This window comes from Hypomesus transpacificus, chromosome 26, assembly GCF_021917145.1.
Source record: "Hypomesus transpacificus isolate Combined female chromosome 26, fHypTra1, whole genome shotgun sequence".
NCBI lineage: Eukaryota > Metazoa > Chordata > Actinopteri > Osmeriformes > Osmeridae > Hypomesus > Hypomesus transpacificus.
Window position 1 is genome coordinate 1,313,934 of NC_061085.1, and position 15,718 is coordinate 1,329,651.

The following is a 15,718-nucleotide window of genomic DNA, read 5'->3' on the forward strand; positions in this document are numbered from 1 at the left end:
AGAAACGTGTCTTTACTCATAATATCGTCTCCGATTTCAATTCAAAGCTGTAAATCTAACACACTGATACACTACTTCTCCCATGGTCTTCGCTCTGGCTCCGCCTCGAAAAACAATGGCTCCCATTGCTGACGATACATTTATTTCCCCCTCCCAGTAACCCCTAACCAATGACATGGACTTTGAGCTTAAATTATCATGAGTATCTGGCAGTTTTCAGAAATAAAATCGGTGATTGGACGGCAAAGATATTAACGCGGGAACCATGGGCATTTTAATGCCCATATTTGAATGGTCCGGCAGGAAAGGGTTTAAACTTTAAAGGAAAGGCCCACTATGAATATTAAATACGCCGAAACATGTGGCCTGTGTCATAGCTACATGTATGAACTTTGCAGCAAAAAAAAAAAAACGTGTGAAAATCCGTTCGGTATTCAGTGCGGTATGATTAATTAAATGAGCTGACAGCTCATTGCCCCAACCAAACAGATTACACTGAGTGGAGCGATTGGAGGTTTCCAAGATGGCGGCCCCACGTCTAGTCAGCGCCAGTAAGCAGTAGCGTTCGATGCGGCGTCTATTTAAGCAATAAGCCCCAAGAGGCCGTGGTTTACTTAAGCAATAAGCCCCGCGAGTCCGTGGTTTACGCTGATTTTAGAACAGGTAAGGGGGTTTCGGCACTCCACTTCGCGTCGTGCCTAACAACTCCCCTTACCTGTTCTAAAATCAGCGTAAACCACGGACTCGCGGGGCTTATTGCTTTTCTAAAACTGTTACTACAAATATTTGATATGGTTTCATCAATAAAAACAATTAGAAAAACAAAATAGTTCAATAATAAACCGTCATTCTTCCGCTACTACAAAGTATAGTTCCTACATAAATCGTTGCCACGCAACAGCCAGATGGACACCTTTGCCGTCTTTTTCAATGAGAAATATTCGATGCGCAGTAATAAGGAATGTTAAAGAATGTTATGAGGACAACCTGTGAGGTTATGCTGGATTTTACAACGGCATGGAATGCGATATATCCAATTCCAATCAAGGATGGGAACAACCAGTTTTAGAAGCTGATTTTAGAACAGGTAAGGGGAGCTGTTAGGCACGACGCGAAGCGGAGTGCCGAAACCCCCTTACCTGTTCTAAAATCAGCGTAAACCACGGACTCGCGGGGCTTATTGCTTTTCTAAAACTGTTGTTACAAATATTTGATATGGTTTCATCAATAAAAACCAGGCATGGAATGCGATATAGCCAATCACAATCAAGGATGGGAACAACCAGTTTTAGAATCTTTATTATGTCTATGGTCCACACTCCAACATAGGTGGCGGTAATGCATCTAAATCCTGGTTACCACCCGTCAATTAAACAGAAGAAGAAGAGGAGCCACGGCGTGAGACTAAGCTGTTTGCTGGCACCGTGTCGTAAGGATGTCATTTAAAAAATAATAATATTATCTAGTTGCATCTTTTTTGTGTAATCGGTACACCAAGACAATATAATTGCCAATAATTATTTGGCAAATATTAAAGTGAAAAAACAACATAAGTAATAATATAGCGAGCAACCTAGCATACCTATGTGAACAATGGCATTGTCAACTAACTACAGTAGCTAACGCTAGATGTATCGTAAACTTACAGTACTGTACTAGTTAAATACCTACTAATAGCTTTCACTGTTAGTGAGGACAACCCCGTTGGTGCGAGTTACAGAACTTAAATAAAAAGCTACTCCTGGACCTGGGGTAATGAAATTACGCCTTAAGCGCCTTCAATTTTTACCTCAACGCTAATGTACTTAGCTAGCTAACTCTTGAAAGACGGCTACTGTGGTCTATTCTAATGGAATCGCGCAGGTCGTAGTAAAACATTTTTGCAAAATAAAAGTTAAAAATATCATTCATTGTGTGGTAGTTTATGGTAAGATGTTTAGCTACTGCTTAACATATTTTTGTGGCTAGTTGCAAAACGTGAAAAGCTTCAAACGTTGTAGCTAGATATTTGAGCGTCGCTGAAGCTCTGTCTGGAAATTCCAAGACGTTATCATATGGTGTTCGACAACAGGGAAAGCTTAAGTCTGTCTAAATGAACTGTTTATTTTAGTCTATGTTAAACACAAAAAACATCTATCCTATATCTGTGTTGTGTAGTCACAAATATGTAATATAAGTCATCGTAGGAAACATAAATACCAAGGTCTTATTAATTACACACTAGGCATTGGTAGCCTAAAACTGCAGTGATAAGTGACAGCTACAGCACACATTTATAAGGTGTAAACAGGTAGCACCTCTTGTTAGACAAAAGACAAGTGTTGTCAACACCTGCAACATTCAGTCTTGGTAGCTATCTTTTGAGAACGATTTACATAAGCAAATATATAAGGAGTGACAAGGATGGGTCGAGGGAGGAGGTTGATTGAGATTTGGGCTCAGTACATAGCCATTATTCTGCCAGACAAACAGTAGTTGATAACTTTTATCAGTGCAGTTTTGCAAATGCAAGCATCTTATTGACATTGTCCATGCATTCATTTACATTGTCATTTAACAGATCCAGAGCGACTTACAGTAAGTACAGGGACATTCCCCCGAGGCAAGTAGGGTGAAGTGTCTTGCCCAAGGGCACAACGTCATTTTGCACGACTGGGAATCGAAACGGCAACCTTCTGATTACTAGCCCGATTCCTTAACTGTTCAGCCATCTGAATCTCTGCTCCCACAAACAAGCTGTAGTTATGGATAGTAGCTTGGGCTGAGTGGTATGGGCTGAGCGGTATGGCCTATCACGGTATAATTTGAAGCACAGACGGTAACGGTATTTATCATAGGATTTATTTTTCCTAAAATGTCTATAAATGCATATGAAGGGGTAAAGCACTGGTATGGCAACTGCATGGCAGCTATTACAGTGATCTTAACTGTGATACTAGGACATATTTCACATAGTACAGTGGAAGGCACAATGAAACTTGAAATTAAGTATCGGAGAAATACATTTACATTTAGTCATTTTAGCAGACGCTTTTATCCAGAGCGACTTACAGTAAGTACAGGGACATTCTCCCCGAGGCAAGTAGGGTGAAGTGCCTTGCCTAAGGACACAACGTCATGTGCACCGGCCAGGAATCGAACTGGCAACCTTCAGATTACTAGCCCGATGCTCTACCCGCTCAGCCACCTGACTCCCCAATACCTGTATGATCATGTGCATGAAGTCTCATTCTATTGACATTCTTCTAGGCAGATGGATCACAACATCATCATACATCTAAATATCATCCATAGACTCAACTGGTCATCTGCAAACCACAAACCATCAAACTGTCCCTGGTTTACAAGTAGACGACAGTGTAGGCATGATTTCACATACTGTCAATAATATTCTTGCATGATTGTGAGTGATCAGTTATCAACTACTGTAAGTCAATGTCAGAGTCTTACTGTCAGTGTTAGAAATCACAGTGGTGTTTACATGTATGTACACAGAGGAAACAACATTTTGCAGTTGTGTAGTTGAATCCTATACTATTATTGATTTTGACCAATCTCCATTGTAATATTCCAATATCCATGCCTATCTCTAATCTATCTGTAATCCATGTCTCAATTGAAGAAGGTGAATGTTTTACAGAAACAGCAAAATATAGGCTTCTCTTTCAAGAGATACAATTGTAGAGCAGTGCAAATACAGAGATTAAAACATCTATGAGAACTGAATGACCCTTGAAGCTAAAGGTAAACCAGCTACATCATGCAGGCAATTGCATGCAGTTCGATCCATCTGGCTAGTTCATCTCATCTGAATTTTCTATATGTAGATTTATTTTAAGGATTATTTTTTGAACACAAGCTTTGTCTTGTAGCCTTTACTAGGTTGTTGGATAATGGAGGTTGCATATGTCTGCGAGTGGGAGAAAAGACCAAAGAGCAACCACTGTCCCTCCATCCCACTGGTGTGTGCTTGGTCGTGCAGGAACTTGGTTGCTTTCACCACTGACCTCAAAAATGAAGAAGATGAGAAAGGTATTTACATTAATGCTTGTAGAACTGGAAATAAAAGAATATGCAGAGGCAGAACATTTTTGGATCAATTGCCCAATTGGTGACCGAATCTTTTTCTACCAGTAATTTTAATAATTACATTTATTTAAATGTTATTTGTTTCAGATGTCAGTCATATGATCCACATCCTTGACACAGAACATCCTTGGGATGTGTACTCCATTAACTCTGGCCACTCCGAGATCATATCCAGTCTGGAATGGGATCAGTCAGGTGTGTCAATGTTTATTTATTACTCACTCATGACTTTAATTCAATACTCACAAAAAGTGAGTGTTGGGCTTAGTGTTGCTTTCGTCAACGCAAATTATGACTTAATATCATCGTCAACGAACCTTTTAAGTGACGAAGACGAGACGCAACGTAAATGCTGGTCATGTGACGAAGACTTTAATTAAATATATAATGCAATATTGTTGACGAACAAAAACGAGCCGAAATGTAGTTTACAAAATAAAAACGAGACGAAATGTTATAACATTATTTTGTCTTGTTTAGTCGCGTTATTATTAGCTCACTCATGAGGCTGTGCTTAATGTGTGTCATTTTAACGTTAGCTTTAGACGTTAGCTTTAAACGTTAGCCACTGGAGCTGAAACCAACTGAGAGCCTGAGACAAACGTTTGTGACTAGCGTGTGTGTTTATTTGGGAGAGAGTGTAAAGTGGGTTAATAGAGTGTAAAGTGGGTTAATATGTGTGACTAGTGTGTGTACTGTGTGTGTGTGTGTATTTGTTTGTATGAGAGAGTGTGGGTTCTCAGTTCCTGACTGACTGCATGTGTACTAAGCATCCCTTGTTGGCTAACATACAAAATGCCAACATGACTAAAATACAATTTTCATTCACTTAAACTAGACTAAATGTCATCAGTTTTCGTTGACTAAAACTAGACTAAAATGTCATCAGTTTCGTAGACTAAAACTAGACGAAAATATTCATGGATAAGTCCGACTGAAATAAGACTAAAATGCTCAGACTTTTAGTCGTCTGAAACTTGACTAGACTAAAAAGAGTATGAACGTGACTAAAACTAATAAACTAAAATGACAGCTTGACACAAAGACTAGACTAAAACTAAAATTAAAACAGGCCGCCAAAAACATGTATATGTATGCCTAAAGACACTTTCTATCTCCATCCAATTTTTTATAATCATTGTTATCATTATTTTTCAAGTCAAGTATATGTTCAAGTATACGATTTCCACTTTTTGCCTTCATAGTCATTATTTACTTTTAAATGATCAAGTAACCGTACTTGACGTAGGAACATAGTACATACAAAGTAAATGTTGTGTCTGTGTGCTTGTTATATTCTAGGGTCCAGATTGTTGTCTGCTGATGGAGATGGTCAGATTAAGTGCTGGGCGATGGCAGACCACCTGGTGAACAGCTGGGAGACCATTGTAGGAAGTGCAGTGGATGGAGACCCTATCATAGCCCTCTCGTGGCTGCACAATGGGGTTAAGCTAGCTCTACATGTGGAAATGGTAATTTACATGTCTTGTCTTCTGTAGCATTTGTCATGGAAGAACTTGGAATGGAAATCCTATCTAGATTCAGAAAAGTAAGGTCACAGATTTTGTAGCTTGTTTTCTCATAATGTATACAGTTAATGTTTATTTGTAGAGTTAACAGTATCCACTGGTGGATCCAGGGGATGGCAGCTGTCACCCTAGTAAAAATGACTTGCCACCCCAATCTCCCATGCAAAAATATATCATTCTTAACATTATAGTACATCTAATTAAATTCTTATAACATTATTATTGGCATTATTTAATCTGTTAAGTAGTGAGTTCCAAATATTTCCAACGGTCCCCACAGCATAGTTATTTTTCCAAAGCGGTAGGTAGCAAGCGTAGTTGGCTGCCGGGCTAAGTTAACATTAAGTCATTTCAGAAACTGAAAGCAAAAAGGCAATTTTTCACATTCCTATGACAAAAAGGAAGTGGTTTTCCTTTACCCCCACAATTTTTACTTTTTATAACTATTAACTGTCAAATGACAATATTTTGTCTAGAAGGAAACAGCTGGAGACAACATGGTGAAATGTGTGTAGTCTAAGGTAGTTATTTTTGGTAGCTTATTAGTGTTTAATTATAAGAACATATGAGTATTCTAATGTTTAGTAACTACCGTATTTTTCGGAAATAAAGCCGCGGTTTATACCCCGATTTTCCATTTTTCTTGTGCTGGTGAGGCTTATATTTCGATGCGGCTCATAGCACGTTTTTATCAGAATCAGAATTGTGAATCAGAATTGTGAATCAGAATTATAACAGAATTATAACAAAACAGAATTATAACAAAACAACAGTAGAAACACTTTTTCGTGAATGCTATTTAACCCATTAAGGAGTAGCGTCGCACATGTGATCGTTTGAATGCGGGTCTCAGTGTAACGTCAATGAGGATTTTTTGTCTTTGATAATAATACTACATGGAAAAAAACTATAAGATAACTCGCAAGGAAGCACAAATATGCATACAAGCCAAGGATTAACAAGGCTATAGAGCAGGGTTCTCCAATCCTGGTCCTCAAGGGCCCCTGTCCTGCATGTTTTAGATGTTTCCCTGTTCCAGCACACCTGATTCAAATGAATGGTCATTACCCGGCTTCCACAGAGCTCAATAACAACCCATTCATTTTAAACAGGTGTGCTGGAGCAGGGAAACATTGAGAATGCATGTAAAAAGAAATGTAGCTGTAAATGTATTTTTTAAACATAGAACAACTATCTGATTAAATGGGGCATTTCAGATTTTCTTCTAGGAGCTACGGCTGGGCAGTATGGCCTAAAATGTATATCACGGTATGTGATGGAAAGAGTACTGAAAATGGGTACTTAAGTACAAGTACTGTTACATTGCTCAGATAATACTCAATTACAAGTAAAAGTACAGGTGTTTAAATAAACTACTCAGAGTACTAGTTACTTTTTAGCTGGTGATATTTTAAGAATTTTCTAAAAACGTCTTAATACAATTGGAGATCCATAGAGAAAAGTTACATTCCCCCCCAAAAATTCCCTTATTGATTAATGGTTGTTTAAGAGTTTTTTTGAAAGCTTGTAAAATGAAAACAAAATCACCGCAGATGGCAAACAAAGTTTGCATTGGATTAGCACACTGTCACCTTTCCTCCCTCTGTAGCCTACGTAAACAACTCCACCAGGTGCGGCCATGGGCACTCCTCAGCCGGTATTTCTTTGTAATTTTCAATGAGTTCATGGGGGCTGTCATTAATACCCATTGTGTGGAAATTAAAACCATTGTTTTGCTTCTCCAAACCTTCAGTTCTGTCCATAAATTAACTGTGCAGTTATTATGATAAACTCTATCTGAAACCTGCTGCAGCAGGGACTTTTGATTAGATCCAAATTTCAATGTGTGAATTGTTTATTTCACGATCGGATATATCTTTATTATCTACTGAAATGTGGGTCAAATTTTTGAATATTATTTCAAATTGTAGGCTAGGCTACTCAGTAACAGGGATGGGGATCGTTAATTTTTATCGATACCATTTTAGAGACTACTTAACAATCTGAGTCTTTATTGATACCACTATCGATACTTTTCTGGGGTGAGCTTGAGCTAACCACTATCTAAATGAATGAATTTGGCAAATGTTAAATGTTGTGTCTATGCGACTACTTATTAATAAAATAATCAGGCTCTCTCGGAGGTTAAGTTCACACGTGAAACATCACTTGGTTTACTTGAGGTTCTGCACTCAATGTATACATGCGCATGGAGAATAACCAATAGGAGAACAATGCATAAGGGAGTGCTTACACATAAAGAAATAAATCCTTATTAAACACTACACTCCTCCCTTTTTAGATTAATACTACAAAATTAAATGTGCAAAAATACATCAAAACATTCAGCTTTACGGATCCTGTTTGAAATTGCACAGTGGTTGCATTAGTAATTTTTTTTTCTTTTGTTTTTAAGAACAGTCCATGACTTTGTTACAGCCAACTGTAAATAAGACAAATCATAACAACTCCAGTCTTTTAAGTGGTGCCCTGGTTCTTTCTGGGTAACGCCTTGGACCCCGTGGTGTCTTCTCTGAGGGCACACTTTCCTTTGCAGGCGTCATAGTCTTTGGTGTGTCATGAACAGGAATGAGCTGTGTGTTTGATGGTGAGTCTGATGTTTGGTCTTGTTGGTTGGATGCAGGCAAATCAGAGGTACTGTTTGGCTGCACGTTCAGTAACTGATCGACATGACGTCTCCATGTCTGCTCTCCAACATCCACCTCGTACATCAGTGGTCGATTTCTTGCCACAATCCGTCCCTGTGTCCACTTGTTTTCTCGATACTCAAGTGCCAGAACTTGCTGTCCAATGTCAAAGCTCCTTGCTGCCTCACTTGACAATGCGTTGAATTGTTTGTTCTGCACTTCCCTCCGCACGTTGGGTTTTAGGAGGTCAATGCGAGATCTCAAAGGCCTGTTCATAAACAGCTTTGCTGGAGTTTGATTTGTTGTTGAATGGACAGAGTTCCGATACACAAAAAGAAAATGGTCCACTTTATGCTGAAGGGTGACGTCTTCCTTTCCCATGGCTTTGATTGACTTCTTAAAGGTTTGAACAAACCGTTCTGCCAACCCATTTGTTGCAGGGTGGTGTGGAGCTGACTTAAAATGCTTGATGCTATTCATCTTCATGAAAAGTGTAAACTCGTCTGAAGTAAACTGTGGACCATTATTGCTCACAATTTGCTCAGGTAGGCCATTTCCGGAAAAGATGGTCCTAAGTACAGAAATAGTCCTTTCTGAGCTTGTGGATTTCATTTGTATCACCTCTGGCCATTTTGAGTGGGCGTCCTCAGCTATTAAGAACATGGAGTTCATGAATGGCCCAGCGAAATCAATATGCACTCTCTGCCAGGGTGCCGACGGCCACTCCCACGGGTGTAAGGGTGCCGGTGGGGGCACATTCTGAACATTGTGGCATCCTGCACTGGTCTTGGTGATATCCTCAATCTGTCAATCAATTCCCGGCCACCATACGTAACTGCGAGCCAGGCTTTTCATTTTAACAGTGCCAAGGTGACCTTTGTGTAGATTTTCCAACACTCTACCGCGAAGCTTTGGGGGTTGGCAAACAGCGAGCTGGTCACGTCTCACTGAAAATTCAGGAAACATGGTATTTCCATGTGCTGGCCAACCTTGTACTGTGATGTCATACACTTTTGATAGTGTAGGATCTTTTCGTGTTTCTCTATGAATCTCAGAGTTTGTCACTAGTAGCTATTCCACCAACGTTGTATGGAACACTTCTGCTGGATCTCCAGCTGTAGGCTTTTCCTCCTCAATTGTCAACAGTGGGAGGCGTGACAAGCCATCAGTATTACAGTGTTTCTTCGTACCCTTGAACTTAATATCATATGAGTGAGCTCCCAGGAACAGCGCCCATCGTTGCAGTCGGGTGGCTGACATCACTGACATTCCTTTCCTAGGGTTGAAGATGGATACCAGAGGCTGGTTGTCTGTCACTAGCGTGAACCTTTGGCCAAAAAGGTATTGGTGAAACTTCTTTATGCCCCACACTAAGCTAAGGGCCTCCCTGTCGATCTGTGCATAATTGCGCTCAGCACTCGTCAGAGACCTTGACGCGTATGCAATTGGACGCTCAGACCCGGGGTCTCCCGGGGTCAGGTCATACGATCCCTTCCGGCGCGCCTACGCGATGGCTGCGTCGACAAGAGCTCCGCAAAAACCCAGCTTTTTGTTAGTCTTTTTAGTGTTCGTTACTTGTTTTGTCAATGTTATATTGTCGTTTATTCAGTACGACCGGCAGACACTTCTGGACATTAAGTTGTCACTTGGCAAGGATCATTTTACGAACTTTAATTCCACTTCTCGGAGTGCGAGCTCGGACTGCAGCTGGCCCTTTGCTGTTTCGCCGTTCTGTTTACCCTCTAGACGGAGAAAGAAGAAACGTGGCCGGCGTGCTGGAGTCCTTGTTCGAACTCGGAAACGATGCTTCAAACCTGCTCTTCCAACCATCTTACTAGCTAACGTTCAGTCCATCGACAACAAAATGGATGAACTTAACGCTCGTGTCAAATTCCAACGGGACATCAGGAACTGCTGTGTACTGGCGTTCGTTGAGACCTGGCTGTCTCCGGAGATCTCCGACGCAGCGGTTACCCCGTCGGGATTCACCATATACCGCCAGGACAGAACAGCTGACTCAGGGAAGTGCAGGGGCGGAGGGGTCTGTGTTATGGTTAACTCTCTCTGGGCTACGGATGTAGCGGTATTAGCATCTCACTGCTCTCCGGTCCTTGAGCTGCTAACTGTAAAAATCAGACCCTTCTATCTACCTCGGGAATTCACTGCGGTCGTCATGAGTGCAGTCTACATCCCCCCCCAGGTAGACAAGGCCGCTGCTTTGGATGAACTGTATGGGATTATCAATGGTCTGGAAAATGTGCACCCAGAGGCAGCCTTCATTGTTGTTGGTGATTTCAACAGAGCTAACATGAAGAAAGTCCTGCCCAAATACTATCAGCACATTGACTTCTTCACACGTGGAGACCAGATCCTTGACCATTGTTATACAACATTCAAGGGCAGTTACAAACCCCTCCCCCGCCCTGCCTTTGGGAAGGCTGATCACACCTCCATTCTTCTTCTCCCCGCATATGAACAAAAGCTCAAACAGGTCAGACCGGTTGAGAGGTCAGTTCACCTATGGAGTGACGAGTGTGTGGCGACCCTCCAGGACTGCTTTGACACCACTGACTGGCTGATGTTCAGGGACGCAGCAGATGGGGACATTAACGAATACTCAGACACTGTCTCCAGCTACATCCAGCACTGCATTGATGACGTTGTCCCCAAGAAGGTTGTCCGGTCTTTCCCAAATCAGAAGCCCTGGGTTGATGCCGCGGTCCGGGCCAAGCTGAGAGCCCGTACTGTCGCCTTTAATTCTGGGGACCCTGATGAGTACAGGAAGGCCAGATACGACCTTCTGAAGGCCATCAAAGCAGCGAAAAGGGCCTACAGGACCAAGGTGGAGTCCAGCTACCATGGCTCTGACCCCAGGCGCATGTGGAGTGGACTTAAAGCCATTACAGACTACAAAGGGAGAGGCTACAATGAGACCCAGTCTTCTGTCCTACTGCCAGACGAGCTGAACTCCTTCTACGCTCGCTTTGAGAGGGACAGTGAACCCCCTGCAGTGGAGCTACCTGAAGGCCAAGCCAGTGGTGTGCCTACACTAACTGTAGCTGAGGTGAGGTTATGCTTTAAGAAGATCAACCCTCGCAAGGCACCTGGCCCAGACGGCATATCAGGTAGGGCCCTTAGGGGCTGCGCTGACCAGCTGGCAGGGGTCTTCAGTGACATCTTCAACCTCTCCCTTAACCTGTCTGTACTCCCCACCTGCTTCAAGAGGACCACCATCATCCCTGTGCCCAAGAACACCAAGGTCACATGTCTAAATGACTATCGCCCAATAGCACTGACCTCTATCATCATTAAGTGCTTCGAGCGGCTAGTCAAATCTTTCATCTGCTCCTCGCTGCCCCCCACACTGGACCCTATGCAGTTTGCATACCGGTCCAATAGGTCTACAGACGATGCCATCGCTCTGACCATGCACACCGCTCTCTCCCACCTGGACAAGGGGAATACATATGTGAGGATGCTGTTCATTGACTACAGCTCTGCATTCAACACCATCATCCCCTCCAGACTGGTCTCCAAGCTTGTGGACCTGGGACTAAGCACCTCCCTCTGCAAGTGGATCTTCCACTTCCTGACGGGGAGGCCACAGGTGGTGAGAATCGGTGACCGCACTTCATCTGTACTGATCACCAACACAGGCACCCCCCAGGGCTGTGTGCTCAGCCCTCTCCTGTTCTCCTTGTTCACCCACGACTGTGCGGCTACGCACAGCTCCAACCTCCTCGTTAAGTTTGCTGACGACACAACCATCGTGGGCCTCATCTCTGACAGTGACGAGTCAGCCTACAGAGAGGAGGTTGACACCCTGACATCATGGTGTCAGGACAACAACCTCTCTCTTAACATCAGCAAGACCAAGGAGATGATTGTGGACTTTAGGAGGCGGCAGGAGGAGGAGCATGCACCCCTATTCATCAATGGATCGGAAGTGGAGAAGGTCAGCTGCTTCAAGCTTCAAGTTCCTCGGGGTGAACATCAGCAATGACCTCACCTGGTCTGTTCACACGGACAAGGTGGTCAAAACGGCCCGTAAGCGCCTCTTCTTCCTGAGGAGACTGAAGAAGTTTGGTATGGACTCAGTCATCCTTACTAACTTTTACAGATGCACTATAGAAAGCATTCTGACTGGTTGTATCACAGTGTGGTATGGGAGCTGCACAGACCGGGACCGCAAGGCCCTACGAAGTGTGGTCCGTTCTGCTGAGTTCATCATCGGCAGGAAGCTCCCAGCCCTACAGGACACCTACCACACACGTTGCCTTAGGAAAGCCAGCAGGATTCTAAGAGACTGTTCCCACCCATCCTTCAGTCTCTTTACCCCGTTGCCTTCTGGCAGGCGTTACCGCAGCATCCGGTCGCGCACACGCAGACTGGACAACAGTTTCTACCCAAGGGTCATCAGGCTTCTCAATGGACACTGATATGGACATTTTTACTGCACACTAGTCACTTATACACTGTCACTTTCAGCTACTGGTTGCTCTTTCAGTAACATTGCACTACTGTACCTCGCCACCAGGCTCCTGTTTGGTCATTGACAAAGTCACTGATCTGTAAATTTGCACTACTGCACTGTACTCCATTTAGGTTAGATTAGTTTATAGGGTTGTAACAGGTTTTTTTTTTTTTTTTTTTTTTTTTTTTTTTTTTTTTTTTTTTGGTATTAGGGTTAGTATAGCGTACTATTTATTGTTATCTGTAATTTAGGAAGTTTTAGTGTTAGGGTTAGTATAGTCGTTTATTTATTGCTATCTGTATATTTAGGAAGTTCACTTATCTAAGCTCAGCATAGATGTAAATTTGTTCTGTGTACTTATATGTTATGTTATGCCAAGTGCTTGCGTTGTCTTGTCTTAAGAATTTCAGTGCCCAGTCTAACCTTGTGTTGCTCTGTGCACCTGACAAATAAAAGACTTGAACTTGAAAAAAAAAAAAAAAAGACCCATCAGCCATGGTGTGTGACAGGACAGCACCAATGCCATACGGGGACGCGTCGCAGGCCAGGTGTATGGGCTGTGATGGATCATAATGGGTAAGTAGCTTATCAGAGGTTATTAGTTTTTTTGTTTCCCTGAAATCTTTTTCAAATTTTTCTGACCACTCCCATTTAGTTCCAAGCTGTAGCAGTGTGTTCAGTGGATGCACTACTAATGCGAGGTTTGGTAGAAACTTGTGGTTATAGTTGGCAAGGCCCAAAATTGATCTTAGCTGTGACACATTTTCTGGTCTGGGGACTTTTAGCACTGATTTATGTGAGCCAAATCTGTCAATTATGTGACCACAATATGATATCTCACTCTTGAAAAACTTTTTCTCTCTTCGCCCTTAGGCCATAGTCACTTAGTCTTTTGAACACTATGCTAAGGTTTTGGAGATGATCTTCATCATTCGTTCCTGTGATCAGGATGTCATCGAACACTGTGTAACATTGTATCACTGGGTAACACTGTGTTCTTGGTATATCCCGAAGTACTTGCTCCATTGCTCTTTGCCAGATGGCTGGAGCTGATGCAATGCCAAACACAAAACTATTAAACTGGTTCAGTCCCTTATGCGTGTTGATGGTTAGCAACTTCCTACATGATTCCTCAACTTCCATCTGAAGGTAGGCCTGAGACAGGTCAATTTTACTTTCTCGGATTAATGGTCACCTTGAAATCGCCACATATGCGAACACCTCCACTTTTCTCTTTTTTAATTACTAGGACAATAGGTGTAGCCCAGTCTCTCCAGTCAACCTTGGAGAGAATGTTAGATTCGTCCAGGCTCAAAAGTTCTGCATCAATTTTCGGACGCAGTGCATATGGCACTGGACGTGCCTTGTGAAATCTCGGTGTCACATTGTCATCCAATTCAATCTTTTCTTTAATGTGTTTCAGCTTGCCAATGCCTTACTCGAACACTTTTGCATGCTCTTCTAAGAGCTGATATAGTCTTTGTTTAGAGCTACAGTTGTGGCTCTTGAGGCTTGGAGATATGTTGAGGGCTCGATTGCATGCCAATCAAGCTGGATCTTTCTTAACCACTCTCGCTCAAAAAGAGCTGGCCCTCCATTTTTCAACATATAGAGCTCCAACGTTTTGTCACCATAAGTCACATCCACTAAGTTTTCCTTTAGGAGACACTCTCACCAGTGTACGTCTTTAACATCACTGGGGTCTTTTTTAGCTGTAGCTTGGAAAACAGTCTTTTGTAGTCAGCTTCAGAGATTACGGACAAAGCTGAACCTGTGTCCTTCTCCATTTTCAACTTTACTCCGGACACTTCTGTTGTTATCCATATAATTGTCCTATCTGCTTCTGTGATGTTGTGCAGTTCTAAGCATAACAGGTCATCTTCATTATTATCTGTATTATCAGATTTTTCGGTAACACTTTAGAATAATGGTCCGTTGTTAACAAGTAGCTATGCAGGAAGTAATAGGTAGTTCTACATTAACACAAAATTGTATACTATTAACTAATATGGAACCAAGATTAACTAAGCAGTAAGTAATAGCTAATTTACGACAAAGGTAGTTCCTTGGTAAGATCTTGGTTATTACTAAAGTAATATATCCTCTTGAGAACTACTTGTTCTCATTGAACTATGACCAATTAAGAAATAATAACCAATTAATTACTAATCTCAAAAGTCTAAACGTGAACAATTTGGTTGTTTTACTCTTAACATGGTCATAACGTTTCAGAAGCTCGTGCCTCAAATGGGTTCTTTGTGAAAACCAGTATAACGCCTCACTAATTACTCAAGCGTTACCTTGTCATCCTGCAAGAACTACGTGTGATGTGGACCATTATTTTAAAGTGACAAACATGTTAACTCCTCACTAATTACTCAAGCGTTACCTTGAAAACAGTGTTGTGTAGACACAATAGATTTATTTGCACGTTTTTATTTCAAGTCTCCACCTTTGATGTTTCAGTGAGTGCTGTTTGGCCGTGTTGCGTCTTTGCTCCACAGCTTCACTTGTTGTAGACCAACCAATCAGCGCGCAGCTCATCTATATATTCATGAGCATACCATAAAAGGAGAAAACCTAGCGTTCTTTCCCCAGGCAAATTCCCTGGAAGCCTCAGGAGGCCATTTTCAACCCAACCATTGTTACATACCCTATTCGTAGACCTTAAGGTACAGTAAATACGTTTGAACCCGTGCAGTTGCTCTTGAGAAAATGCGCTTGGCTACACAGCCGGCAGTTCTCTAATCGATCTCACGGTACTTTGATGGCGATGTCACAGTGACCTAGCCTCGGCGCCGTCTCAAGTCGGACAATAAGTGGAACAGTGTGAAATACCCCAAAAACCCAGTCAATCACCCCTTTAATCAGTTTTAACATCAGTAAACACATTTATGCAGACATCCCAACCTGCAGAGGCTCATTTCAGGGAGGTGCCTTCTCCACCCCCCCCTCCCTCCGGGACGCAATCCGGACCC

General features: G+C 42.2%; 1 protein-coding gene across 3 annotated transcripts in view; it reads left to right on the forward strand.

Moving 5' to 3' along the window:
• Positions 1-1,363: 1,363 nt before the first annotated feature.
• The window catches only part of med16 (mediator complex subunit 16), a 102,308-nt gene continuing 87,953 nt past the window's right edge, over positions 1,364-15,718 (forward strand). For 2 of the 3 annotated variants that reach the window (XM_047049371.1, XM_047049373.1), the window contains exons 1-4: positions 1,364-1,429; positions 3,873-4,032; positions 4,177-4,284; positions 5,392-5,561. In XM_047049371.1, the coding sequence (XP_046905327.1) occupies positions 3,894-4,032; positions 4,177-4,284; positions 5,392-5,561 (417 nt within the window). In that variant the 5' untranslated portion in view covers positions 1,364-1,429; positions 3,873-3,893. Of the gene's footprint in view, positions 1,430-3,249; positions 3,745-3,872; positions 4,033-4,176; positions 4,285-5,391; positions 5,562-15,718 lie in introns of all 3 variants that reach the window. The other variant, XM_047049372.1, reaches the window with a different exon arrangement.